Source organism: Falco punctatus (genome assembly GCF_963210335.1).
Source record: "Falco punctatus genome assembly, chromosome: 14".
Classification (NCBI taxonomy): Eukaryota; Metazoa; Chordata; class Aves; order Falconiformes; family Falconidae; genus Falco; species Falco punctatus.
Genome location: NC_137594.1, coordinates 9,894,791 through 9,912,673, shown reverse-complemented (window position 1 = coordinate 9,912,673; position 17,883 = coordinate 9,894,791). Strand labels below are relative to the sequence as shown.

The 17,883-nt window shown below is 36.7% G+C and overlaps 1 protein-coding gene across 2 annotated transcripts in view; it reads left to right on the top strand.

Annotated features, from left to right (window-relative positions):
• The window catches only part of CDH11 (cadherin 11), an 82,107-nt gene that overhangs the window by 57,848 nt on the left and 6,376 nt on the right, over positions 1-17,883 (top strand). The window contains exons 3-12 of one of the 2 annotated variants that reach the window (XM_080411181.1): positions 2,441-2,546; positions 3,434-3,829; positions 4,902-5,196; positions 5,952-6,071; positions 6,577-6,744; positions 9,664-9,851; positions 11,366-11,619; positions 12,589-12,725; positions 12,925-13,046; positions 13,831-13,948. In XM_080411181.1, the coding sequence (XP_080267307.1) occupies positions 3,602-3,829; positions 4,902-5,196; positions 5,952-6,071; positions 6,577-6,744; positions 9,664-9,851; positions 11,366-11,619; positions 12,589-12,725; positions 12,925-13,046; positions 13,831-13,948 (1,630 nt within the window). In that variant the 5' untranslated portion in view covers positions 2,441-2,546; positions 3,434-3,601. The remainder of the gene's footprint in view (positions 1-2,440; positions 2,547-3,433; positions 3,830-4,901; positions 5,197-5,951; positions 6,072-6,576; positions 6,745-9,663; positions 9,852-11,365; positions 11,620-12,588; positions 12,726-12,924; positions 13,047-13,830; positions 13,949-17,883) is intronic. The other variant, XM_080411180.1, reaches the window with a different exon arrangement.

Genomic DNA, 17,883 nt, shown 5'->3' with positions numbered 1-17,883 from the left:
GCGGTCCTGGCAGCTGCGGCAGCTGATGTCTTCAGATCCGTATTCCACTGGTACAGGGCTATGAGGTATTTTTCCACAAGAGAAAAGGAATTTCTTTATAAGTTCTTTAACAGTTTTTCCATATTTTCAGCTTGAAGAAGTAGGAAACTGTAGGCTTTCAGCAGCCAAGTTGATGTTAAAATGTTTGAAAGGGTTTAAGTAGATTATTTGGGGAAAAAAAAAGAAGATAGAAGACGGCTTTGTTGTTGTTAATAATACTGCTTTGGCTTTTAATTAAGTTTATTTTAGCTTTAACTTTTTAAGAGTGTCTTCTGCACCTTTCCTTTTAGGAGGAATATAGTTTATAAAAAGCCAAATTGTAGTGGTTTTGAATGTAAGTAATTTCATAAAGTTCAGCGGAACCCTGTTCATTTATTCTGTTGGCTCTTCTTGTGCCGATGGGAGTTGGAGGGCTCACTGCTGTGGCAGCCGCTGTGTAACTGGACAGAGACTGTGAACTTCAGGAAGGGAGAAGGCGAGAGGGGCACAGGGAAGCCAGGGAGACACACTGCCTGCAGCTCTAGCTTAATTGCAGCCTATCGAGCAGTAGGTCACTTACTAAAGAGCCAACCCGGTATGACTTGCATGGAGTCCTTTCACATTATAACTCAAAACAGAAGCAATTACCGTAAAGAGACTTAGTGATTTCTTTTTAGCCCAAGTAGTGGATGAGAGATATTTTTATTATCTTGAAGACATGTTAGCCTTGTGGCTTCCTCTCTGTACATTTATATGCAGAGGATAAAACAAAAGGTACCAAACAGTTTTTGCTTTAAATACTTATTAGTAAATTAAGCATGGTTGTGTGATTACGATTTTGTTTCCAGCACTTCACTCTTGAATAGCTGATAATAAGCAGCTTATGTATCAGCTTGGCTCTTCCATTATTGTTAAGTAAGTATCTTTATAAAGTGTTTACTGATTTACATAACAGTATCGAGAAGTTTGGGAATAATGGTCATATTTATTTACTTATTTTCATCATTGAGATCATTATGTGATGTTAATGATGAATAATTATCAGTGAATTTAATTTTCGAGTGCATCCAAAATCTATTAATGCAAGCAGTTTTGGGGTTTTTTGTTTGTTTGTTTGTTTGTTTGTTTGTTTTGGTTTTTTTTTTTTTTTCCACAGCAGGTTTAACAATGCACAGCTGCCTAAGCATACCTTCCTATTTCATTTCAGCTTGGAGCATATTATTCATGCTATAGATCCCTATAGCAATTGTACTTGCCCAGCGTAATTAGGTATCCTGTGCATGGCACTGAAGACCATTTGGCTCAAAGGAGACTCCATACCACACTACATCTCAGACAGCAGTATCGTTGGTTAACTGAAGGCGATTATGAAGCAGACTGAACTGGCCTTAATACGTAGAATTTGGTTGCATCCATAAATTTCTGTAGACAAAGCAGCCAAAAGAGGTGACCTCACAGCCTGCTTGCTGTGGTGTTAAATTTACACCTGGCACAAGGATGTAAACCCAGAGGTGTTTACTAAACAGGACAGAATAACTAATTTTACAGCTGTGGGATTAGTAGAGAATTTGATGGCTTATATTTAAGAAGACTTACTATTGTTTAGTAAAGTTAAATGATACGGAAACTTAGTAAGTAAATGTTGCATATTAAGGGGTTCAACTTTATTTTTTCTGTGCCAAACTGGGGGGTAAAAGAAGTGTCCTTTCTTTTTAGGAGTAGCTATTATCATATGAATGCACTATGATAACTAGTGTTGAAGGGCTTTTCATATTTAAGCCACTTCCACCACAGACCTAATGCTCCACACTTCACACGCTTATATTGTATCAGAATGAAAGCATTTTTCTGACCAAATTAATATTGTTTTCTTTTTCATGTCTTCCATGCTGGTATGAGTCATCTGTAATGTGACATCATACAACAACAGTAAAAAATTAAATGGATACACCAAATGTACTTAATAAGTATGCTTAGGAAAGCCAGGTTATATTTGCATCTATACGTGTGACTTTCGTTTAATTCATTATGCTGGAGCCATTGTGGTGGTGTAATTGACATGATTTCAGTTTTCAACAAAATAAAAAGAAAAACATCATTTTTTTGAGGAAACAAACCCAAATATTTCATTCCTTAATTATGAATTACTTATTTATAAACCCCTGTCTGTCAATATTGGGTGTGTATTTTCCTGTAGCTGTGCAAAGGCTGCTAGTGAGATGTTTATCTGTTTCTGGAGTTATAGAATTTGATATACGTTCAAGCGTTTCCCTATATTCATATTTTCTCCGCCACAGATACTGTGTTAAGATCTCCTTATTTCTCATTTAAAAAGTCATGCTGTTTTAAAGAAGGTGGTAGCATATCTTTATACACATGCCTGTATGAATATAACTTTGAATGTTTTATTACTATCTTGCAGAAGAGTAAAGTGAATTACACTGAAAGCTAAACCAAACATCGTAGGGACCTTGTAAAACTTGGCTGTTCTGTAGAGATTGGAGTACTATGTGTTGGAAACCCCATGGGTAGGTGAAAGTGGCCTTTTTGATGGATTGTTAGCTGCTGGAGGTATAGACCTCAGTTCAGTTTTCACTGTATTTCGCAATTTTTGCTTCAAATATTAATTCTGATCTAGTGTTTTAAGAATTATTAGAAAGTAAGAAATCAATATCATTCTGGTAATTTAAATCACAGGGAAAGTAGGAACAAATAGCCAAATCAATTGTTATATTATCAAAGGTACCGGAATATGTTTTTATTGGTTTGTAGCATTTGTCATCACCAGCACAAAGGCAGCCGAATTGGCAATCAGTGCTGCTTCTCTGCTTTGACAACTTGATCCTCAGAGGGAGGCAGAAGGGCTACTTCAAGGGTCTAAATCCAAAATGTAGGTCCTTGGAGTTCTGTCAGCCGCTGCTCCTGCCTAGGAAAACATAGGTAGTTATTTTCAACATGAAAGTCTGTTGGTCATGAAAAGGCATGTGTAGAAATAGTCCATAAGCAAGTATCTTGGTATCTATCTTACATCTAAACCTATGGCTTAACAGCTTGGATCTAAGGTTTGTATCTAAGCTCCAAAGAGGGCGTCGATATAAATTAGGTGTTTCTATAGCTACCTTGCATCTTGGGCTAAATCCATTCGGAAGAATCATGAGAGAATATGATTCTCTATCTTTCAACTTCCAAATGAGGGCCCTAACAAGCAAGTCAGGAGATTTTACAAGGTGGCAGGTACATGTAACAAAACACCAAATATACTCATTACTCAGTATTAATAATTATGAATATATTTTAATCTTCTTATTATCTTGACATTTCCCAAGGCAGTCCTAGTTTTATTTTCTTAATAAAAGAGAATTGCACCTCAAAGACATAACAAAACCATCTTCTCCATTTTTTTTTTTTCTTTCAGGAATTAAGTTGGGAAGCTACAGAGCATTAAGGTGATGTGTTTAATGTGTGGTGGCATCCTATGTGCAGAACATTTTATCTGAAACTTTTCAGTAGCCCCAAACTTCTTGACTTCCAAGGTGGAAGGGGTAGATTCTTGGATACTCCTGTGCCTACAAAATAACCAAAAATGAAGGAGGACAATTGTTTACATGCCGCTCTTATCTGCCTGGGTGTGCTGTATTACAGCCATGCCGTAACTACAGACAAACTGAACCACGCAAGGCCATCACTTCATGGTCACCATGAAAAGGGAAAAGAAGGACAAGTTCTGCATCGTTCAAAAAGAGGCTGGGTGTGGAATCAGTTCTTTGTTATAGAAGAGTATACAGGACCAGATCCTGTACTGGTAGGAAGGGTAAGAAAGAATTTGGTTTTCATTCTTGAATTAATTTTATTAATTTATGTTATTGTTTTTGTGAGTTGCTTTCTTTCCTTGCCATTGCTTTTCTGTTGTATTAGTTGCTTCTTCAGCAGCTGCCTGATTCACCTAAGAATTAATCGTTCTATTGTAGCTCAATTAAGGTCTTAAGCAATATACTACCTAAGTCAATACAGACTTTTCCATTGACCTCAACAGTCTTTGAATGAAGGGGTACAAGCTGTTATCTAACACGACAGCAAGAACCACAGCAAACACTTGAGCAACAATATGCATCAAGAATATCTGGTATCATCCTTGGGTCTTTAAAAACGGTCATTAAAATGTAATGCCTTAACCCAGCAGCTCAGTAAAAGTGTACTGCTCTGTAGGTATCTCTTAATTTCTTTAATTTTATGTTATCAGTAAAACTAAATATATGAAGGCTATGTGTAGAGGAAGATATATATCTATGTACACGCATCCTGGACTAATATTTTATTCTGTTAGTGTCTAACACAAACAGAATATAAATACATAAATATAAATACATGGTTGTGAAAATAAGAATGTAAGGTTTTGTTACTTCCTTTACAATGAAGAGGTTGTAATTAAAAACTTGTTGGCAATCACCGATTGGCTCATTCGTCACATCCCGTTTGTCACTTAACAGCTTTTTACATACATTAGTAAGTAGGGTACAAAATCTTTGTAAAAGTGACTCTTCCTTCCAACCTCATTTGAAAAAAGAACCTTTTCTAAATATCTTCTCATGCATTCTCTTCCTTAAATCTTAAACCTTAAATCTTAAAGCTTGGGTCTCAGTAGCACACTACATGCGGTAGCATGCAAGTCTGCGCAGGCAGCTTCTCTGAGCGCAGGGCAGATGTGTTCACAGCGTGTGCCTGCATACGGATTATCACCTGATGTAAGACAAGATTTTTGATAACTATGAAATGATAATATTTCCTGAACTTTTTTCTTTCATAAATGCATATGTATGCATTCATAAATGCATATATAACAAGTATACCGTCTTGTTAAGGTGTGTCTGTTTCTCGTTTTGTAGCTTCATTCAGATATTGATTCTGGAGATGGAAACATTAAATACATTCTCTCAGGTGAAGGAGCAGGAATCATTTTTGTTATTGATGACAAATCAGGGAACATCCATGCAACAAAGACACTGGACCGGGAGGAGAGAGCTCAGTACACTCTGACAGCACAAGCTGTAGACAGGAACACTAACAGACCTTTGGAACCACCTTCTGAATTCATTGTTAAAGTTCAAGATATAAATGACAACCCGCCTGAGTTTCTTCATGAAAACTACCATGCCAATGTGCCAGAGAGATCAAATGTAGGTAAGTACTTGTAAATGCGCTTCAGCTCCTGGCCCTATGGAAGATGTTGCATTGTCAGTACATCATGGCTTTATTTCTTATTGGGAAGTAAAATTTACTTCATGCTCAGCCAGTGACTCAGTCAATTTGTCTTACTTTGCTGACCAAATCAAACCCTGCACAGCTACTAGCTGTCACGATTGAAGTGTCTCTAGAGGTTTCCTAGAACAGGACTGTTTCCTTCTAGGAAGGAATGTGAGTGTCCCCTGGAATTTATGGGGTGTGAATCCTCTGGGGTAAACATCATCATTCCTTTGGCAGAGCTGCATAACAAAGCTAAGGAGTTACTGCCACACTATCTATTCCATTTTCGTCTTCTGTTTAAGCTTCTGTCTATCTCAGAGATTTCTGTAGGAAAGATTTCTCTGCAGCTTACTGAGGAAAATGTAAACAGAAAACTATTGTTTGGCTAATGACAAAAACAATCTAAGGCTTAAACTACCGAGGGAAAAAACTATACTGGTACAGAGTGACTGCTGGCTTCTATATATTCAGTGTTTAGAACACGAATCCACATCACAGCCGATGACAAATCTTTTTGGATCGTACAAGTCTATTTTGTCGTATATAAATGGCCAAGTACATTTCTTTTTCATTTACCGAATCTGGGAAAAAGTTAAGAAATAGTTATGCTGTATGACTGAAAGCATCCGCATGCTTCTTACAGACACATTTGCTTTGACTGTATTCCTTCTGTGTTTGCTTTCCACTTTTAGGTACATCAGTTATTCAGGTAACAGCTTCAGATGCTGATGATCCTACCTATGGGAACAGTGCCAAATTGGTTTACAGTATTCTTGAAGGTCAGCCGTACTTCTCGGTGGAAGCTCAAACAGGTATTATTGAGCAGTTTATTTGAGTAGGACCTCATAACTGGAATACATTAAAATGAAGAACTAAGTATATTGACTGAGGCAGTACAGTTGGATATATCTACTGATGTGTCTGTGCAAAGCTTCCTTCATTCTCTCTCGATTCCAGCTAAGCTTTTTTGCTGGCTGGTCCCCTGGTATTCAATAGAGCTTCTGGTTACACTACACTAGAGCGATGATGCTGTTTCTTTTGTGGTATGATATGATATATGATATATGATATGATATGATAAAAATGGCAGTTTCAACACTGAACTGTAGTTCTTCCAGGGTTGTTCTGTGTTCAGCTGTGTTGAATATTTCGGCTACTTTCCTTGCATAGCATGATGCACAGTGTAGGGAAAACAGAATCTGCACCAACACTGCAAGTATTGCTGTGTTTTAATGCAAGCTAAAAATGCAGTGTCCAATTTCTCCTGATGTGAACATATGAAAATTTGTATGTGCCATATTTTTTTTGTATTTATAGGAATTATCCGAACTGCCCTTCCAAATATGGATAGAGAAGCTAAGGAAGAGTATCATGTTGTAATACAGGCAAAAGATATGGGAGGACACATGGGAGGCCTCTCAGGGACAACCAAAGTGACAATTACACTTACAGATGTCAATGACAACCCACCAAAGTTCCCACAGAGTAAGTAACAACTTATTTACTACCAGTACCTGTATTTGTATACTATCAGATCTATTCAAAAAGCAGTAACTGATGGATTATCACAGCACACATGTGAATAGATAAATATTACATACTGCTAGTAAAATACAGAGCCTTAGAATCTGGATTATTTCCTTTGTGTTGCAAAGTGAGATGCTTTTTAAGGTTAAGATTACATTAGAAGGATTCCTAACCCTACAGTTCATTTTTTAAACCACTGGATCATGTTATATTAGAAATATACCTATGGTATGACCAGGGAGACATAGTGTGGACTTTTCTGTTAGTGGACAAAGAAGCCCTATTTCTTGAGGGCCATCTTGTGTGTTAAATCAAATTGGTCAAGAATACTAGAAAATGTACCTGCCCTGCAGCAGTGCTGGATTAGCTGGTTTACCTTTTTTCCCTTTTTCATAATTCTGCTGTGGATGGTGAAAGACACTATAAAAAAGCGAGTAGCATTCATTACTCTGCTCAGACCACAAGAACTTTTAGAAATCATTGCAGGGAAATAGGAGGTTAAAACAAAAAATCACGGCAGAAATCTCTCCAATTAGACTGACAGCATTTGAAAGAAGTCTCCAAGTGGCTTCGTGTCATGCCTTTCAGTACTCCAAGTTCATAGCTATTTGCAAGCATAGTTATGGTAGTCATTTTCAAGGAACAAATCCACTTTGATTTTTGATGAAGATGAATAAAGAAAAGATCTACGTTATGTTCTTAAAGCTGTATTTCTCAGGTTTGAAGTCTCTTGCTTTTTTTGGCCCTTGATGAAAGTGTTGTACAATCTATTAATGGCTCCTGATTATGCCCTTTCAGGTCTTTGACAGACCTTCAAGCGAGTGAGCATCATTTTTTATTTCACATAGCCTTTCATTTTAAGTGTTGATGCTTTATCCTTTACTTCTCTAAACACTCTGTGGATGGCGAATGTCCATAAGAATAAAGGTTAAGACTGGATATTCCTCAAGACTTATATTTACCATGACAGTACAAGCTAAATTTAGTACAATTACATTTCTAAATTGATGGTTGAAGTGTATTGCTGGTGGTCAAACAAAGCAATTTTTTATACCTGTGCTATTTATTTTTCACATATAAAATTAATCAGGACTGACATTAACAGATTCAGTCTTCACAGTTGGGTGGAAGTACATTAGTGGACCCACACATCTGTTCTGCAGCTTATCTCTGCATGGGTTTCTGTTGGGTTTTTTTGGAGTGCACACACCAGCCCAGCCCAGCCCAGCCTGTTTCTCCTCTGAGCAACTGGTATGACACTGATACACCCTGGATATGACCATCTCTCTAACAGCTCTTCTTCCGATGTTGCAGCTTCCTGGACCCTCATGCAAGAGTTTAAATTTCATAGCCAGTCCCTAAATGTAAAAATCTATGTCAGCATTTTCTACCATTCTAATAGGAAAGTATTAAATCCTAAAAATGTCAGGTTTTACATAGCTCACAAACATACCTTTTCACTCAAATCATAACCTGGAACCCCAGTACATGGTATTTTGTTAATTAATTCCATCAAGTGATGGATTTTTCTCTAGAAATTCCAGCCACTTTACTGAGTATTTTGGGAAAATATTTAAAATTATCAGAAATGTTAAATAGCAGTTACTAAACTTAATCATCTAACGCCAACTTAAAACCTTAATTTGGAATGCTTTGTATCTCAGAAACAGGTTTGGCCTGTTCATATAGACATTCAAATGATTGATTTTTTTATTATTTTATTTCATCTTGTTCTTTTTTTGTTGTTGTTGTTGTTCATTGCTCAAGCACTTAATGAGTTATGTGCTTACATTTTGGGTTCTTTGTGACTGGAGTTAATGACCTATTCCAATGACATGTGCCAATTGTTTTTATGGGTAATGAGCCAAGTCCCTGCCTGGTGTAAGTCTCCTGATGTTCCTAGGGTGCTCGTGTAGTGACAAAGAGCAATTATGGAGTGGAGGATAAATTAGATTATTTTATTTTATTATGCTTCCCCCCCCCCCCCCAACTCATTAATGCTGATGTGCTGATGAAGTAGCAGAAAATGCTTACATAGATTTATAGATTTGTACATTTAGGATCAGGTTATGTTATCCAAACTGTGGAGTGGGTTGGGAAGGTTGTGAAATCAATGCTGCCTAAAGGACAACTGTTGGAGAGAGATCTATCCAGGAACAGTAATGCTCTCCTCTGGTGCCCCTGAATACACAAGGGAAAAACTGTATGGCAACACATCTATGGGATGTTTGGGGATGGTTTTCCTGCTGGAGTTTGATGAAGGAAAGCTGTTTTCTGTTTGATATGGAATGCCACACAAATTGGTATGTATTCTCTGTTGTGTTGAATTTTAAGCGTCATTGCTACTGTACGTTCACCCTCCAAATTTAAGCCATAGAAAGCAACTGATCTATTCTTTAGCCAGCACAGCAGAGAGGTCTTATCCAATTTGTTGTATAAAATTTATGGCTCCTGAATGAATGGGCAGAAATGCTTCTGGACTCTAGAGACTTGAAGGTCATACTATGAGTCGTATGAAAGAGAGTTTTCCTTCCTTTTTTGTAATAATGTTTCTTATATGAATGATAACCTTGATGTTACAACAATTTCTGCATTTGGAATAATTGGTTGTCTTTTTAACCCTACCCTGAACAGAGAGATACACAGATGTGTTGTAAAACATCAGTAGGGAGGTAATGTTACATAGATTAACAATGTGCTTCAAGATTTCACAACTGACTTGCTTCTCAGAGCTCTTTATAATGTAACATTCCTTCAGGGGATTTGAAAATGTAAAAAATTACTGTGTTTATTTGGAACTTACAAGTTAAACTAGTAAACACACAACTGGAGAGCAGACTGCATACTTAAGGCAGATGCCTTTTTTCCTTCCACCAGGTGTGTACCAGATGTCAGTGTCGGAAGCAGCTGTTCCAGGAGAGGAAGTAGGAAGAGTGAAGGCCAAAGATCCAGACATTGGGGAAAATGGCTTAGTAGCTTACAGCATCATTGACGGAGATGGCATGGATATGTTTGAAATTACAACAGATTACGAGACTCAGGAAGGTGTTGTAAAGCTTAAGAAGGTGAGTATTACCTACCAATGTGTAGCATTCTTTGTTGTTGACAGAAGATTTGGTAATAATGGATTAGCACCTAAGATCAAATATCAGTAAATGCAATTTCACTTAATTTGTTTCTAGAGCTGTGATTAACTCTTAATATTCCATTTCCCCATTAGCTGAATTGGAATGGAAGAAAATAACCCAGAAGAGTTACATAAATACTGTACAGTGGATAAATTGCACAAACTAAATGAATTCATAATAAAACGTCACGGTAAAATACAATGCCATCAGCTTCATTGTTAATGAAGTTTTGCCTAGTGCTGATAAGTAGCACACATTCACTGTTGCTTTATGTTCGGTCTGAATAGCCTCATGCCCTATAGTTTGAATTCTTCAACTGTGCATTGTCCACAATATTGTTCTGAAGGAGTCACAGGCTATGAGAAAAGCAGCAAAAATACGGAGGTGATCTCGGATACAATCCATCAGCATGCTCTTTAAAAGTGTTACTAAATGAATTTTAAATTACAAATGATAAATCATAAATCTTATTCATTATTTCAGCATTATTATTTTGCCCTTTGTGTCTTTATAGCTATTAATCTGTCCTGGAGATAACCAAAACTGAAAGGAGAAGGCCTGGGCAATTTAATGTGAAAGTTAGCCCTACCTTGCACATTGGGATGGTCTCGCAGAAAGACACCCAGAGGTCTCCTCTGGTCAAAACTCTGCTGTGGTTCAATTACTCTCTCTGTTGTAGAGGTGGGAGTGTGTTATTTGTGTGTTTTACAATGCAGGTGGAACTGTCACACCACTAGTCTATGGTGTTAGCAGACTGTGACTTGTGGTTGGCACCTGCATGATCATTTTGAGGTTCCCAGTGCTGCAACGCTGCGGCCATGCCATGTTACTGACAACGCAGGTGTGCTGTGGCTTTTCCCAGCCTCCCAAAAGGACTTACCTCATGGGGCATTATTTCACCTCCCCATTGTAAAGTGCTCCGAGATCTATGGATTGAAAGACTGACAGAAATGAAAGCACTGCAAAGCATCTCCACATTTTCCCTACTACTTAAATAATTTAACTTCTCTGGGTCCATAATTTAACTTCTCACGATGCTCCCAGTTCAAGCCACATCCATATCTCTAAAGGAACACATGCCAGCTTGGGATAGGCCAATGCTGGCATATTGTGGGAACCCCTTTCCTATCCATTGCTGTTTTGTGTTACATGGGAGGCTGTATGAAGAAAAGGTTAATTTTCCCAATAATGATGGTCTCCTGAGTGATACAGCAAGCAAAGAGCAAGACAAGGACCGTGTCGTGACATCTTGAGCGCCTTCCTATGCTGCTCCATACATAGAATGTAGCTCCTTCCATTTGAGTCTTGATGTTTTTAAATACACACATTTCAGTCTAAGCTTGTTGACAGATGCTCACATTTGTTTTATGTCATTGAATACTAGGGGACTGCTTACTGCTTTTACACTCTAGTTCTCCTAACTGTGGTACGTGTTGTCTTATTTCTCACAGCTCTTAGATTTTGAAACCAAAAAGTCCTACAGTCTGAAGGTAGAGGCAGCCAATGTACATATTGACCCTAAGTTCATCAGTAATGGGCCATTCAAGGACACAGTAACAGTGAAGATATCAGTGGAAGATGCCGATGAGCCACCTGTATTTTTAAAGCCAAGTTATGTTTTTGAAGTACAAGAAAATGCAGCATCTGGTACTGTGGTTGGAAAAGTGCATGCCAAAGACCCTGATGCTGCAAACAGTGCTATAAGGTATGCTTCATCAGAGCAAGCTGTTTCTTTCTAAGCATTAGCTTTTAGAATTGTTATGCAAGTTATTAAGATAGTGCGATAGATCTAGCACAGTAATATTCTACATTCACCCAGGATGTTAATAAATTTAACCATATAGCATTGTTTTTAATGAGTTGTTCCATAAGCTACTAGCTTCTCAAAGCCTATATCACTAAGCAAGTGGTACCAAAGCTATGTCTAATTAAAATAGGACATCTGTGTTGGGCTCTATTCTAAATTACATTTTCTATAAAATATCACAGATTTTTTTTCTTTCTCAAAAGATACAAGTCTACACAGTAGATTAGAGATTATGTTGGGTAATTGTTAAATATTAATTGCTAATGTACAAATACACATACCCCTACTTTCCACTGTTACATTGGATAGTTTTCTTTTTGTTTATTTTTGTTTATTATATTCTCCATGTAACTTAAATTATGAAACTCTTGGTTTGTGGGTATAGTTGAAAATTCAAAGAATTGCAAGGTAAAGATAGGAAAACCGGAGCTGTATGAATGTGTAGATAATGGGTAATATTTATTAATCTGGTATAATCAATTAAAATTCTGAGTAATCCAAAGATCAGAAGACTTAAAAGATCTTAATGATTTACATGAAACAGAAGAAAACATAAATATCTCAGTAGATACTTTTATCATGTTTTATAAGAGAGGAAAATGAAGAGTATTTTGGGGCTTTAATGGAGACTTCAAAGAACAACAGTTTTCACTTACTATAAACATTGTGATGTAATATTTTTTCTAAATGTAGACACCAACCAGGTGAATCTCCTTTTAAAAGAGCACATATCACCCCTTTGACAATGATATTAAGGGTAACAATAAGTGTACTAAGAATTATTTAAAAATAATAACAATATAGAACAAATTTGCATGCATGAAAATAAGTCCTTCCATCTAATTACTGACTTTCAATCTGCTTTAGATATTCAATTGATCGTCACACTGACCTTGAAAGATATTTTATTATTAATGCAGAGGATGGCAATATCAAGACAATAAAAGCTTTGGATAGGGAAGAAATTGCTTGGCATAATATCTCTGTCTTTGCAGTTGAAGTCCGTAAGTATTTCACTGAGGTATTTTATAATCAATGATATAAATTCTGTAGTCTTCTAATTGTCTCAGTTTGACAAGCTGTGAAAAATCCCAGTAGAAATGCTTCAGCCTATTCCATTTTCCCCTGGATACTGCTGGGATTTTGTTTGTTTTGAGGAGTTTTCCTGCTTCTGTTTCATTTTGGGTTTGCTTATTCTTATAGACAAACAACACCAGGAAGCCAAAGTTCCAGTTGCAATTAAGGTCATCGATGTCAACGATAATGCTCCAAAATTTGCAGCAGCCTATGAAGCGTTTGTTTGTGAGAATGCTAGAAGCAATCAGGTATGCCTGTGCCCACCACCTTCCCTGCGCACGGACTGCTTTCTTCAGGGTGTTAGCCCAGTTTTGTGTCAGCAGCTCAAATAAGGGGTAGTAAACAAATGTTTATTTTGAAATTTTGGCCCAAATACCCCAAAGCACACAGAAAGGCACTTTCCTGTGTTTTTATTTTGAACTGCTATCAACAGTTATAGATACAGTGCTTTGTGCGCTGAAGGTGACTGATGTTGAGTGTGAGTATCCACCATCCCATGGGCAACAAAGTGGGCTGGGAGCAGCTTCCCCATTTGTGAGCCTGTTTCGGATATTACAAAAATACTCAGTCCCTCCTGGGAAGAATCACAGTACAGTGCTCGTAGAGCTTAGCCTGCAGGTTTATCCTTGAACAGTCTGTGAGGAAGAGGGGTGAGTACCACAGAGAAATACGGCCCTACATGATATCTGCACTTCTGCATGTAGTGTAGCAGTTTGAAAACAATGTTGTGCTACCTCTCTCTGAACTGCTGAATTTTATGCGGAATTTTATTTAGTTAACATTTACACATATTTGTATATAAGACTATATACTGTTACATCTTTAATTCTCCATTGGTTAAATATAATAGTAAATAAAGATTGCTTGTTCTAGGTTTGAGTCTGCTCTATGTTTATAACTGCAGACACTTTTCAGGCATGTAGGGGGGCTCTGCCCTTTTTTTTTGTACTCAAGAGATTTCTCAGAATGCTGTCTATATGTGATGTATCCAGAGAAGGAGCTGTTTGTTTACAGAGTACTTTTCTTTTACAGCAATTTATTACAATTAGTGCTGATGACAAGGATGACTCGGCCAATGGACCAAGATTTATCTTCACTTTACCACCTGAAATTATTCATAATCCAAATTTTACACTCAGAGACAACAGAGGTTTGTGTGAAGATTCCCTGTATACTAGAGTCCAAAGAAATGACAAAGTAAAACTAATGGCCAACATAATGTTATGCAACAGCATTTTCATTAACTTGGACAGAGTGTCTGTTTTCCAGAGATTTAGGGGAGGAAGGCAGAAAACATACAGCTGAAATACAAGGATGTTCTTGGAATAATGTGATACTTGTTAACTCGCTTTCATTTTCTTGAATACATTTTAAAAATTACATAATAATACCCTGCATGAAGAATCCACTGCCATTTTATCTTCCTGGAAGAGGGTGAAAAACAATGACAAAAACTTTCACTAAATATAATTGGCAAATCACCTCGATTTAGAGAAAACGTACTTGCTAAGCCAAAATTGTTAGGTTGCTTGTATTTGTTCACTTTACTCTGCTTGCTTTTTTTTGTAAATTATGGATCATGTGAGATGTGGACTAGATTCCTAATGGAATAAAATCACTGCCATGCTAACCTTTCGTAGGAAATACAAATTTGGATTTTTGTTGTGAAACATACCCACATTGGGTGTATCTCAGGACGGGTATCCTGATTCCTTTGCCAATTTTCTATCCATGAAATATAGTATAAGTCTTGCGTTCAGATTGACGTTAAGATATAAGAAATTTGTGGGGAAAAGTCCAGGCATAGGGGAGTGTCAAAATTTATTTGATCATCTAACATAAAATCATCAGCGAACCTAACTTGTTGAGGAAGGCAGAAGGGCGTAAATGGAAAAAAGACAGGTCTGCCGTTATACATATTTATTCTATTTATTTAATGATAATCAGTAGGATATTGTCATTCAATGTTCATTTGCTATTTTCCTGTATGGGGAAAAAAACTGCTTCAGCTTCTAAGAAATTGGTTTTAATTAGCAAGCTTTAATGTTTGAAAGAAACTTGACTGTTTTCAGAAAAGTAGAACTGGTTTAAATAACAAATCCAAAATATTTCTTCTAGATTGCCAGAAGTACAAAAGGCAACATAATCCAGATGCATGATTTCAGTAAAAACTTCTTTTTCTCAAGTATTATGTTGTGGCATACTGTATATCTCTGTCAGCATCTGAAGTGAGGGCAATTATCATCAGAGTCCCCAAACAAAATTTCTGTTATTCTTGAAGGGTCAAAGTAATACTGTTGCCTAGTGCTTGACACTTGTACATACATAAGCAATTCGTAACAGATCCAGTGGAGGGGATATATTTATTCTCTTTAAAGTAGTAAACCACAATTTTTGAAAAACTGATGAATATATTTTTAGAGGAAAGTAAATAAAAATGTATTCTTTGCCTGAGACCTTGAGGGCAAGTTTCTCTTTAAAAGATGTTTTATGGTCGCCATATCAAACTGAAGATGAATTAGGTTTTATAATCTAACAGAGGAAGCATAGGTCAGAATTGAGACGTTCTGATACAGCTGCAGGCAAATGCTGTTATGGTTTCTGACTCCAGCCAATTCCACTAATCTTTCATTTCCATATCCAGCAAATTCTTTTTTTTTTTTTTTTTTTTTTTCCAATAAAAAAGTTAGCCCAGGAAAAAATGTTTTGTAATTGAAATGATGATGTCAGTTGAATGCAGTGATTGTACCTGACAATACTGCAAAAGGTTATTTCAACAAGACGCTATTTAAGGATCTAATCTTCTCTCATAGTTTAGTGTTTGGGAAATTAATAATGTAATGAAATCCATCCATTTTCATCCTGTCTGTCCCTCATTTTTGTACAGTCTTCAGTGCAGTCATGTTGTTAATTTAACTATTTCTGTGGGGTGTTTTAAAGTAAGTTATGGTAGAGAGCAAATTAAAAAAAGTTAAAGTTCTATATACTTCCATACAAAAAAACAAACAAACAAAAAAAAAACAAACCCCAACCAAACTTCTTGGAGAGAGTGTGTTACCATCTGCAAGTCAAATAATTTACATGACTATTTGAATTTTTTTTTTCTCAGTTATAAATCCAAGTAGTCTATATACCAGGCCACCGCTTTCAGAGGGAATTGCTAGTTTCAAAGAAAAACAGCCTTATTTACTGTGGAGAACAGTTAATGAAAACTCCAATGTTTGGGTCTATTACAGAACTTTAAAGTGAATACAATCCATAATTATCATTTAATAGAGTTTCTTTCTACCAACTCCTAAAAGTAATCACATATTGCAGTAATCCAAAAAATGTAATCACATTCTACATCCTATTAATAGCCTACTGTGTTACCAAGTTTTTCAGCTGAGACTATCTTCCATACTTCCATAGAAAACATGAGATAATGGCTTATCACATGCTGTGATAAAACACTGAATTACTTTTGCACTGTTTACTTACATTATACCACATAAATAAACAGCACTGTGTTTGCCCAGGCCCTGTTCAATTTTACTCCCATTGAAGTCAGAGCTTCAAAAGAGTGGTGGAGGTTCATGGCACTTCACAGTAAAGAGATGGATTTTCAGCAAGTGGGTTTCCTGCTTTTAATCCTGCTGTGTCCTAAACTGAAACGCCCTTGACTCGGCTTGGCTCACCTTGTGTGGAGGCCTGGCACACAGCCAGCGTTGCTGGAAGGGTTGCAGCCACCTTGCTTTACCGTGCTGCACGAGGACGAGTTACACCTCAGTGGCAAAGGCTGGGTGTAGCCGTGTTCCCAAATCCACAGCATAGTGCTTTACAAAGACTGAAATTAAATTTGTGAGTCCCCTAAAATCAGTGACTAAAATCCACTTTGTTTTAATAGAAACAAGTCCTCTGGCTCTCAATTTCAGACCTTCGTAATCAAGACATTTTGAAACATATGTACAAGAAAGTTACGGGATTTTGCCATGGATTAGCCACAGCAATTGCTACTGCTGGGTAATGATTTTAGAGAGTTGGACCCCTGAAATTGCTTAAGTTTCCTGCTGAATCAGCACTCACATTCTGATATAGGTGGTAATGTTCACACTACAGTCAGCTGCTTAAATCTAGAAGCCTCCTTACACAATATATATGCTAACAAGCTCCAAAAGCTAAGCTACATTTGCCTGTATGTAAAGGAAAAAAATTGGAAAACTCTCAAGAAGATCACCAGAGATAAAGATGAAAATCAAAGGTCAGGAAGATCACTCTAAAGATCACCACGAAGTCATGCAATTTTAACTTCTAATTGTGAAGATTTCATGGAGAGTATAGGTAATCTTCACTTACAATAGTGTTGGATATTGGATATCCCAGACAATAATAGCTGGAAAATGAGAGTGTATTTTTCCGGATGGTGTTGAGATGGCTGTTTTCTTCCTTCTGTCTGGTGTTAACCCCCAATGTGTTTGTTAAGACTGTCAGTCAAGTGGCTCCCATACGTGTTAAGTAGTAGTTTTAAGCTGGTATTGACATTTAACTTCTGTTTCTTGGCTTAAAAAATGCCATTATACCTGGATTATAGTTAAACTCCTGGGACTTGGAAATAATGAAAAAGCAAGAATGAGAATATTAGCTTGGATTATATATTATCTTTTATCTAGGTAAAAGAGGTTGTTTTTTTTTTCCTCTTACAGATATTTTGTTTCTTCTAAATGTGAGAAGTGAACATAAACAAACAAAAAAAACTTTTAAAAATGACCTTTTAGAGTTGATATATGCTAGTCCTTTGTAAAGTTTAGCCAGGCATGTTGATTAGATTTTTCTTTTTAAAAAATGTTAAAATAGAAATGACTGCAAGTTAAACCAGATAAATCAACCATTGGATCAAATTGAGCCTTAGTGTAACGTAATTGACTGCAGTGGAATTGGCCAGTCTGTATAAATGAATAATATGCTATTCTTTTTCTTATTTCTAGTTAGGAATACTATTTAAGCTGCCAAAATTTAAGAAAAATATGACATGATGTGACGTGATATAACATAATACAACATAACATAATACACATAGACAGCAGACTAAATATATTAATATATGAT